The 11,639-nt window shown below is 38.4% G+C and overlaps 1 protein-coding gene across 1 annotated transcript in view; it reads right to left on the bottom strand.

Moving 5' to 3' along the window:
* Nucleotides 1–11,639, bottom strand: part of ddx42 (DEAD (Asp-Glu-Ala-Asp) box helicase 42) — a 262,098-nt gene that overhangs the window by 240,234 nt on the left and 10,225 nt on the right. Inside the window, exons 2-6 of the mRNA XM_048614381.1 lie at nt 10,000–10,061; nt 7,748–7,784; nt 4,982–5,128; nt 1,405–1,509; nt 513–632 (exon numbers count right to left, since the gene is read on the bottom strand). Of these exons, the coding sequence (XP_048470338.1) occupies nt 513–632; nt 1,405–1,509; nt 4,982–5,128; nt 7,748–7,784; nt 10,000–10,061 (471 nt within the window). The remainder of the gene's footprint in view (nt 1–512; nt 633–1,404; nt 1,510–4,981; nt 5,129–7,747; nt 7,785–9,999; nt 10,062–11,639) is intronic.

The following is an 11,639-nucleotide window of genomic DNA, read 5'->3' as shown; positions in this document are numbered from 1 at the left end:
GTCATTTATTGGTAAAGAGTTTTGTCTAGTTTGGGCTGCTAAGTCATAGGTCGTAAGTAACATTGGTGTCATCTAAGTGCCACAGGTTGCCCTTGATATACAATGACATTATTATCACTGAATCACCCCATCCCCCCATCATTATCAACATTCTGAGGGATGCCACTAACCAGAAACTGAGCTGGACGGGCCACGTAAATACCATGGCTTCAAGATCGGGTGGGATGCTTGGAATCCTGCAGCAAATAGCTCCCCAAAGCCTATCCACAAGGGACAAGTCAGAAGTGTAATGGAATATTCTCCAATTGCCTGGATGAGTGTAGCTCCCTTTTATGTGGAATGTCATTCTATTTTCATACTCTTTCTTTTCCGGTCTTAGTTTCAGCTTCACTTTCCTTCTTAATTCATCATAGGTAGCCATCAACATGAAAATGTGATTGAGAACAGTCTATAATATTTGTAACCTCGGGTAAACAAGAAAAAGGATACCTGTGAAATGCCTAAGTTCTTACCTGACACTGTATTGGTGTTGGCTGTGTATACTCTGACTTCCGTATTTGGTGCATTAACTGCTCATCAAAGCCAAAGTGAGCAAAACTACTGCAAGGTTTTGGGGGGTCAGCACCAGACACCTGGAGAGGGAAACATTCAATTCTGTTCAATACTGTTCAACATACCTTTATGGCAAATAAACTCAGGTTACCAACTTCAGGCCAAACTTTCTTTGATAGCTGATTTTTCACTCTTTAATTATAGTTTAAGGGTATGATATACTTCTGCAATAAACTGTGAAAACTGTACCTGAAATGTTAAAACAGTGATGACAGGAAAACAACAACTCAAACATTGCAGTCGTGTATCCATGCAAGATGATAAGGAGCTGAGTTATCCAGACAGAGCCATAACAATAAAAACAAAGCTTAAAAAGACTGCACTGTAGATACACATGGAGTAATCACTCTCATTTTACACAAAGACATTTCAGCTGACTTGAAGCACTTCACATCAACATAAATTCAGTCGTGACATGGCACAGCTAATAAGAAGTAGACAGTAAGTGTTTCACATGAAATTGGGCAATGTTCTTGAAAGGGGAAAGTCAAACAACACAGGGAGTTCATTCCCTGTCTGATTGAAACACAGGGTCTAAAATTCAGTGATGGCAACGTTCCATTCAGTGCAGATGAACACAATGTGATCACTGTCATTACACTAAGCTAGTCAGAGAAAACATTCAGCAGATTGATCAGCTTTGGCCAAATTGCCACGTGAATTCAAAGATTAGGTGCTCACTTCCTCAGGCAGACTCAGCTGAAATTTTTAACAACAGAAAACAAACTTTTCATTTGTCAACTATTGTCAACACATAATGCAAAGTATTAATAGATAAAATTCTAAACTTACTCTCAAATTCAGTTTCTGCCGGAGTTCAGCTAATGGTATGAGTGAAAGTTTCGCCAAATCTTCATGTTCAATGTAGAAATTCTTCTCAAATGGCTGGTACTCGATCTAAAAGGATTTAAAAGTTACTGACACCACCTGGCTCATTTCAACAAGATATTAAAAGTGACAAACAACCAAAATCTGACGTTTCTCTTTTAAAAAAAAGTTCTCACATTTCCTCAATGTGATGCAATTTTCTATTGGGATTGAATAATTCACTAAGCATTCACTGAATTGGCGTCAGTTTGCCCAGTGGACTGGGAGGCTGGTTTGTGATACAGAGTGATGTGACAGCACAGGTTCAATTTCCATTCCAGCTAAGGTCACATGAAGGCCCTGTCGTCGCAAGCTTGCCCCCGCTTCAGGAATGTAACCTTCAGGTTAAACACACCAATAGTTTATCTCTAATGAGAAAGCAGCTTCTTCTGCGACTATGTTAACTTGCATATTTTCACTAAATTGAGAGCTCAAGATCTTCTGATTAATATAAGCCTTATGGAAGGTCCAAAGCCATTTCAGAAGACTTGTTTTTAACTGAGCTTCTTACATTTGGAGTCCTAATGAACTCAATCCATACTTAAGGCACCACTGTTGAGTATGTTTATGACCTTGATTTTGATATAGCTCCAAGCCAGTTTTAAGTGGACACAATAATAAAATCTGCCTATGATTCAATAACACTCAGTTCTCTCAATGCTTCATGAAGACAAGTTGATGTGAAAATGATTCTTTTGTTTTAGAAAAGCGAAAGAAGGAAGATTCTCTTTACTCAATATTTTTGTCAGAAAGATGGGTCAGCCAATCACCAATGGACCGAAATTAACGATTAAGACAGAAAGCAGTGCAATAGAGGGACTATAATTGAACTAATATTCTAAAGCCCTTGGCTAATGCTGTGGGAACATTGGTTTGAAACCCACCATGAGAAATGAAATTTGAATTTAATAGTAAAAAATTCTAAACTAAAAAGCTAGCCTAATGAGGCAGATTAGTGTGTTCTGGAGAAACGGGATCAAACTGTCTTCACCAGCCAAGTCAGTTGTTTACAGCTGATACTCCATTTCAAACGACATCAAATAGAATAGAACTCTAACAGAATCCAACAGACAGAAATGAAGAATGGTGGAGAAACTCAGGTCTGGCAGCATTTGTGGACAGAGAAACCCAGGTAACGTTTCAAGTCTGGTATGACCCTTCCAAACTCTTATGACTCTAAATGTTAACTCTGTTTTTCTCTCCACAGATACTGCCAAACCCGCTGAGTTTCTCCAGCATTCGTTTCAAATTTCCAGCATCGCATTATTAGCCAGACAATGAGCAGCTTGGAAACTTTTCATACAGCCTTACAGCATAGAAACAGGCCATTTAGCCCATCCTGTCCACACTGGTCATCAAAGCACCTATCTACTCTAGGCTCATTTTCCAGCACTTAGCCCACAGCAGAGTATCCTTTGGCACTTCAAATTATCATCTAAATACTCAAATGTTGCGATTGTCTCTACCTCTGCCATCCTTTCAGGCAGTGTTCTCCAGACACCCACCACTCTCCTTAGAAAAAAATCTTCCTTAAATCCCCTCTAACCATCCTGTCCTTTATGTTTAAAAAGAACGCACCCTGGTTATTGATTCATCTAAGGGAAAAAATTTCCTCCTATCTACCCCATCCTTCCCCCCTCATAATTTTGTATCCCTCCCTCAGCTTTCTCTGTTCTAAGGAAAACAACCCCAGTCTATTTATTTAATCTCTCTTCATAACTAAAACTTTCCAGCCAAATAATATCTTTGTGAATCTCTCTGCACACTCTCTCATGCTTTCACATCCTTCCCATCTTCTGATGACCAAAACTGCACACAGTACCCCGGTTGTGGCCTAACTAATGTCTTAACTCAGCTCCATCATAATGTCCATACTCTCATCAATCATATTCTCTCCCAATCCCACAGGCCTTCTTAACAATCATATTTGCCTTTCGTTGCCTTCAAGGATCTGTGGTCAAGTACACAAAGGCTCTTGTAATTATCTGCACTTCCTAGGGTTCTACTATTTGTCCTGGACACCCTTACCTTGATAGTCCTGTAAAATATATCATCTCACAATTTTCAGGATTAAATTCCATCTGCCTTTGTTCCGCCCATCTAATCAGCCCATCTACACCTTCCTGCTGTTAAAGCTTTCCTCTTCACTATTTATCTCACAATTTTCATGAATTCTGAAAATTACTAATCATACCGCCTCTATTCATGTCTACATTGTTAATATACACTACAAATAGCAAGGGACCCAGCAATGAACCCTGTGGAATGCCACTGGTCAAACGTCTCCAGTCACAAAAACATTCTTCAACCATTACCTCTGCAGCCTGTCACTATGAAAGCTTTGGTTCTAATTTGGCAAATTGCCCTGGATACCACAGGCTCTCACCTTCTTTACCAGTTTTCTATGAAATCTTGGCATAGGTTTTACCAAAGTCCATGTAGACTATATCCAGACAATTAGTCACCTCCACAAAAAACTCAAATATGTCAGATAGGACTGCCCTCTGTTGAAGCTATGCTGAATATTCCTGATTAATCATTGCAGTCCAAGTAGAGATTAACTCTGTACCTCAGAACTTTTTCCAATAGTTTCCCACCACTGATGTTAGATCCAGATTCTCTGCTTTATCCCTATCACCCTTCTTGAATAATGGTGTTATCTGTCCTCCAGGTCTCTGGCACCTCTTATGTGCAGAGAGGATGTGAGAATTAATCTGAGGTCCCTGCATTCTTCCACCTTGTCTCCTACAGCAGCCTAGGATACATCTCATCTGGACGTGGAGACCTATGCAATTGCAACCTGCTAAAACTCCTAATATCTCTGCCCTTTCAATTGTCATTTGTAAAGCACACCTTCCTTGATTTCTATACCTACACTACTCTTCTCTATCTAGAGTATAAATGTAAAGTAGTCATTTAAAGTCTCATTTATATTTTCTGGTTTCCCACACAGTTTGTTGCTTAGGCCCCTAATGGCCCCTTCCCTTCCTTTCCCTGGTTATACTCTTTCCCCTAATATACTTAGAAAATGCCTTTGGATTTTCACTTACTTTATCCATCAGTGCTTTTTCATGATTTCTTTTCACTTTGCTAAATTCTTATTTTAGTAACCCCTGCACTCTCTGTATGTACTCCGGTATTCTGAAACTTCAGTATCGACCATAATCTTCTCTTTCTTTCCTTGTCCAATACATTCCTCTATATTTAGGTTTCCCAGAACGTTTGGTCTAACTCTTCACCATTATAGGAACACATTGGCTCTGCAATTTATTTCCTTTTACACTGCTTCCATGTAGACTTTCCAAAAAGTAGCTGTTCTCAGTCCACTTTGGCCAGATGCTATTTTATCATATGTAAATCATCCTTCCCCCAATTCAAAACCTTTACTTCTGGTCCATCTTCGCCTTTTTTCATGTCTACCTTAAACCTTACTGAGTTATAGTCACTATCACTGAAGTGCTTTCCCACTAACACTTCTACAACTTTCCAGATTTCCACTTACCTCAGAATGATCAATAGGAGGCAATGGATCAATGACTTTTTTTTGTGGAGGAATAGGATTACCATCACTGTCATATTCAATATCATCCTCCTCCTCCTGAATCACACCGGCATTTGGATTTTCAGCCATGTACCGAAAATAGGCTTCCTGCACATAAACGTAATCCACAAGTCAAACTGGAGAGAGAACGTAACACCAACTCAGTGTCCTGAATGCTTCCTCTATCTACATCAATCACCTGGAAAATTCAATACTTTCAAACTGTATTGATAAAGTTGATTGTACATTCAACATAAAAATAAATAGTGTAAAAATTATTTGAAAGGGCACTCACCCTGAAATGACAAGCATTGAAATCAGTATGCAGTGCCTGTCAGCTGCCACAATATTGTTAGCTGTGGTATTGTGACTGAGGGAAGCGTTTTCTCCTTTAGTTGTGTCTAATAAAATTAGCAACCGGTGCTTTCGTAAGAATGTTGAAACACATACCACACACTCCATGGCAAATTTCTCACCAGTTTATAGTATAACCCAAAAAGACTTAATATTATTAGCATGTACTTGTGTCATGGTAATGTTCTGGAACTTCACAGAAAGTAACAATTTGTGATTTATACACGTATATGATAAAAGAGTTACTCCTGAAATATTCTGACAGGAGCAGCCATGCATTTTCAGTATTTTCTGCACTTTTCCTCATATTTGTTTTTACATTGTTTTGCTGTATTGCCCTCACATATTAATCAGCCAACCTCTACACCTTTAATCCTTCAGCTCAATGTCCCCCCATCCCTCCCTCAGTATATACCTTTTGCTCCCTCAATGTGTGCATCTCCCCTCCTTCAACCCTATTTGTCTCAATATTTCAGTTTCTGTTCTTCCTCATCTCATCATTTCTTCCACTGCGTCTCTATTGCTATTTCAGAATACTTGCCTCTTTCAATTAGCTGTATCTCATGCGATCATTCCAGGGGATCGGGGGAGGATTTTGTGGAGTTGTCAAAGGACCCAATAGCCAGCTGGAGAATATGCAACACACCCATTCTCTCCAAGATCATATCTGATCCTCTTGGGCACATAATGGCCACTGGCAGACCCTTCTGCAGTATCATGGGCCCAGAATGGATTAGCCGCCCTCTTTGAGCTATTCAGTCAGAAACTGGCAGCTCTTTTGCTCAGTGTCACATTGAAAGCAGAAACAGCAGCAGTCAAAATCCATAACTGAGGAGCAATCCAAGCCACAGATGCTTCATGACAGGTGGCACTATGCAAGACCACAGGGGAGGAAGGTGGGCAGCATGAGCGCAGGTACCTCTCAGCCGGTAGCCCACTTTCCAATGCTAGGTCTTTTAAGCAGCACTGTGGAACAATGACTCCCACTAGCAGCCTGCAGTTTTACATACCCTGCATATCACATGATAACAGGCTTACTCACAGATGGATTATTACAGGCAGTAACACGATGAAGCTTTTAAGTGGTCATTAATAGACATAAATTGATAGTTAGGTGGAAGTCCATCCATGGGTCTTCCTACCCAAGAGTTAAGTTTGGCTTAGGTGGGATACTTGTATGACTCCCTCCCACCTTCAAACATGCCATGAGAGAGGATATAAAATTATCCCTCCAACTTTGAATCTCATTTGCACTGCTTCATTTCCATGCCTTAAATGCCTCTCACCGCTTGCTTGCTCTCTCTACCCTTCACCTCTGCCCACTCTTTTCACACCACATCACACAATTTTACTTTTTTTAAAATGTTAATTTATCCCTATGTCTACCTCACTCCTGCCCCAGCTTATTTCAGTGATCACTGCCTGATACTTGTGTTCAGATGCAACTAGATAGTAAAAGCAACGATACATACAGTTAAGGGCAGATACTTGAAATGATAGTCAATCAGAAAAAAAGTTCTCACTGTTTTCCTTTCAGAATTCGTTTTGAAAAAAATCAGAGCTTATAACAAAACTATGGCATTATTAAACCACAACAAATATTAATGATACTTCTTCAGCTAGTTACACCTACAGTTAGACAGATCACCAGAGGCAAATCAGACACTGCAGCTAGTATAAGATTTATCTTTTACTCGGTATGCCTGAGAAGTAGCACAAGGGTGAAATGCAAACAAGCATGCATCAACTCTTTCATGATATGAAAGGCATAGTTTATGTTAGCTGACTCATCCCTTTTGCTAGTAAGGGCTGCTAAATGGAAATAAAATTACCAAGAACACTGTTTTTGAAAAGTTGGAGTACAGGAATACCAATAACAAAAAACTTTCAATCACTTTTACAAACAGATTCTTACACTGCAGCCTAGAGTTAGCACCAAGTCATTGATATGAATCGGAGTTGACATGTTGAGCTTTTTTCATAAGTCAAGAAAATCCTTTCTGTGATGAGTGGAATTCAGTCAAAGCATCTGACAGGAAAGACAGTCCACTGACAACATCTGAACCACAAGTAAATCGCTAGAAATGTCAATTTAAGGCATCACTAATAACTAGATATTTGTGGTCCAGTGCAGTAGATCCTGAAAAAATGCTCCTCATGGAACAGCAAAGCAGAATTCTCTTTCACAATGTGGACCTGACTTATTGAAAAACCTCAAGTCACAATAAGGTGGAATTAATCATCTCTTGAGAGATATGGCTGCATGACATGATTTGATCCAGACCAAAGGCTACAGTGAATGAACAACAATCCACATTATTTGTTTAAAAGGTTATTTTCAATATATTCAAAAAAGACAACTCAAGAACTCACATGGTCATCTTCCTCTTCAATGTCATCCCTTATACCCCTGCAAAAACAAAGGGAAAAAACCAACTCCCTACAAGTGTTCAACAGACCCAGCGCAAATGCAGCAAAGCATGAAATGATCACAGTGTGAATAGCCAGAAGTTCCTGGTTTCTTGAAAATCTTTACACATTTTACTCCTGTTTTAATCAGGGAGATACAAATAACAAATTGATTCTTCTGTTCACAGATTTGCCAATAATGTGGGCATTTCTGTGCAGCATCTTTCTTAAGGGACAAATTTTAATTACATAAAAGTAACAGTATTCTACAAAGTAATACTTGCTGATACTTTATTTGATTAGTACCATGTTACATAAATAAAACATAATATTCTTGAATAACATTTACTGTTGTGAACTATCAAAGGAATAATCTGGATATTATCACATTCAAATTGCAAAAATTACAACTATGAAGTGATGCTAAAATAATGATTTAGACAACCACAGTTCTTAGTAGTTTCAGTGCTACTTTTGTTCAGCAAAAACAATTCAAGATGATTTCATTTCGACACCTCATCAATATTCAATATATATGGCGCTGTCATATATCTGAACAGATTAGGTCAATATTCTCAACTACCTTTGCTGCATGGTTTAAAAAAAAATCACAAGTAATAAAGAAAAATTTGTGGGGATATTAACTATGATTTATCAAGTGGACCAATACTTGAAGCCCTGATCTCAGACTATGATTACTCTTTCACAATATGCCTTAGCCTTCTGACTTCAGCCCAAGTGGGTACTGAAGGTATGAAGTCCCTTGCGAGTGGGTGGCAGGGAATAGGTAAAACCTTTTGAAGTCATCTTTCAAAAGGTTTCTGCATCCAGATTATAGCTCACAACTGCTTTATGAGACTGTGCGGCATAAATCCTTTAGAAGGTGGCTCGATTCCACAAACTGCAGTGGTTTGAGAGGGGAACTGGTAAAGGGAACATGTGGGCACAGAGAAATTCTGGAACCAGGTCCTGCCCACCATTCTTAAAAGTCTGTGGAGTCTCTATAACTGAAAATCCTGTTCCATCTGTCTATGGACATGGATTGCTATCAACCCTATGCACCAGAGCTAATTCTTTCCTTTTGGGGCAACTTGAGGCTAAGGAAAATACAGTACATCCATTTAAGTACTCTATGCCATCCAAAATGACCCATCAGTCTTTACATCCTACTTAAATACTCTACTACAAATCCATTAAACAGGAAGCATGTATTAAAAGTTTTCCAATTTTACAAAATAAAACAGATGCACAAATTTTCATCATTATTATTACTGTAAAAACTTATCAGGATCCTCAAATCAAGTCTTCTAGCTACCTTGGCTTTTTGAATGAAGCATGAAGCAAAGTATACTGAATTTGAATATACTATGAATATCAAAAGGAAATGGAAAAATGGCATTTACACAGACATTCAGTCTTGATCTAGTTGAATGGCAAAACAGGCTTGAGAGACATTTTCCAATTTCCTATATTCCTACTTATTGGCTCCATCGGAATAGTAGGATTTGGTGGCAGATCCTTCTCATTCCAGCATTCAAACTTGTATTCAAATGACTGAATTTTCTTCACTAATTAATTCAGATGTACCTCAAAGATTTTTCAAGGATGGTCTAACACCCGTATTCTCCCCCAGCCCCACTGCTGACTTTTCCTTTCTCAGCGCCCCTCCCAACTCACTGTAGTTTGTGGAATTAAGCCATTCTCCGAAGGATTTGTGCTTCATATTCTCACTGTAAGGATAGCTTGCATTACTGGAGATGACACTGTGTAAACCATTTCTACATTTTCATTACAATTTAAGGTGCCATAAAAATGTAACAACTTTTTTTTTGAAAATGTTGAGAAAACTAATCAATGTTTCAAAGCCAACACAAGCCAGTTCATGGGCATCTTCCATTGCAGGAATCATTATTTCCATGATGCAGTAAAAGATTCCCCTAGACTCTCTGTGTTTCTTTTCAGTAAGAAACTTGCTTAGGAAGCATTTTGTTTGGCTATCCTGATTTCAATTATGATTATTTTATGTAATTAAACATGAACTGTACTGGAAAAGGATTGTCAATTTTATGTTTCTTTCCTTTTTACGTAAGAAGACTAAGACATATTTATTAGTTCTGACAGGTGAATAATAATGCGCAGCTTACTGTAACAATGCAATTACACATGAGTTGTGAGAAATTAAAGAGTGGAAATTAAAGAGTAGAAGTGTTCCTTACTTTGCATTTTTCTTCTCGAACTCCTTTTCATCCAACCTTTTTATATCTTTTGCAGCCTGGTCCTAGAAAACAAAAAGGTACGACAATGAAAATCATAATCCTGTCAGTAAGCAGCTCTAGTTAATGAGGTGAATTATTTGTCGCATTGCACGACCATTATATCAATTCATTTTATTCAGTTTGAGGAAAATTAGCTGATTGCTGCTCTAATTTCTGCTGTTCCCAGTGGTGTGAACCATATTTTCCACATCCCCAACAGTGTTAATACTTTAGTTAGATATAGTCCCATGAATGAGGGCCTGCTAATTTTTCTGAGTGGATGAGCATTAGTGAATATTAGTCACTATTTAGCATGGAGGTGTCAATGTCTTGTCCAATTTCAAATTCTCCACACATATTTACTAAAAGATATGCTTCAGCTGAAACTGAGATCATCTACCTCTGTAACGAACACATTTTGAATACAATGTGACCCACTCATTTGAACAGCTGTTGCAACTTTGGCCAACTGGAAAATTTCCATTCTATTTGCTCAAGTCTTGTATGGTTATTGAGTGGTTCATTTTTGTTCCTGTTACAAAGTATTAAATTGAAACTAAATGGCCAATTCCACTAATTCCTGAGGACTAGAAACATTAATTACTTCACAAGCATGTCAGAAGACAAGGACCTGGTGAGGACTGTTATGAAGTGTTATGAGGAATTGTGGAATGGTGAGTCTTTATAGCACAGTTTGTAGAGAAACAAGACACCCCATTAAACCCATGAAATTCTTATATACCCCTTCCTGATTTATAAACCCAGGTGAGATGAGATTAGAGTTATTGATGTCCGTGTCACTCTAGGACAGTACTCTGGATCAATATTTTATAATGAGCATTCAGGAGTGTAATTGGAGACCACGTACAGATAATTTTACTTTTCATTGTCTCCAGTACACAGTATACGAGATTCACTCAATACATAATGGCCTAGGATTTTGGCTTTGTAAAAGATGGCAGATAGTGTGTTTTGTTTTGGAAGATTACAATTCACCTTCCAAACTTAGGGAAGAGCTACCATGCGTGGAGGCTAAAGCATGTTGATTTTGGGGAACTTTAGTTACTTATGTATGAATTGGGAAGATGGTGGAGAAAAGGAAAAGGAGGGGAGAATTTCTGAAGTGTGTTCAGAACCTCTTTGACTAAAATGTTCTTGGGGTTCAACTGAAACAGAGATATTGCTAGATTTGGTGATGGGAATGAGATAGGCCCAGTTGGCAAATTGTCATTGAGGAATTGTTATCTATTGTCTATGTAAGAGTGATTGTTTTTTCCTAAGGTTTGGATTAGTAATGCAGAACTGCAATGGTAAAGATTGGAAAGGGATGAGAGGGCATCTAACCAGGCCAAAATGAAACCAAATACTGGCAGGGAAAACCATAACAGGAAATGCATGATTTTAAGGAGTTTTTTCTTTCAGGACAGGCTAAGTACATTCCAACAAGGCTGATAGGTAGGATGTAAGAACGGTCCTAGTAACTACAGGCCATTTAATTCAATATCAGAAGAGGTTGGTTTTTAAAAGCAATAAATACAGAAAGAAAGTTAACAGGCACTTAGAGATAGTAGGAACTGCAGATGCTGGAGAATCTGAGATAA

Source organism: Rhincodon typus, chromosome 30 (genome assembly GCF_021869965.1).
Source record: "Rhincodon typus isolate 14 chromosome 30, sRhiTyp1.1, whole genome shotgun sequence".
Classification (NCBI taxonomy): Eukaryota; Metazoa; Chordata; class Chondrichthyes; order Orectolobiformes; family Rhincodontidae; genus Rhincodon; species Rhincodon typus.
This window is presented reverse-complemented; position numbering and strand designations above follow the sequence as displayed.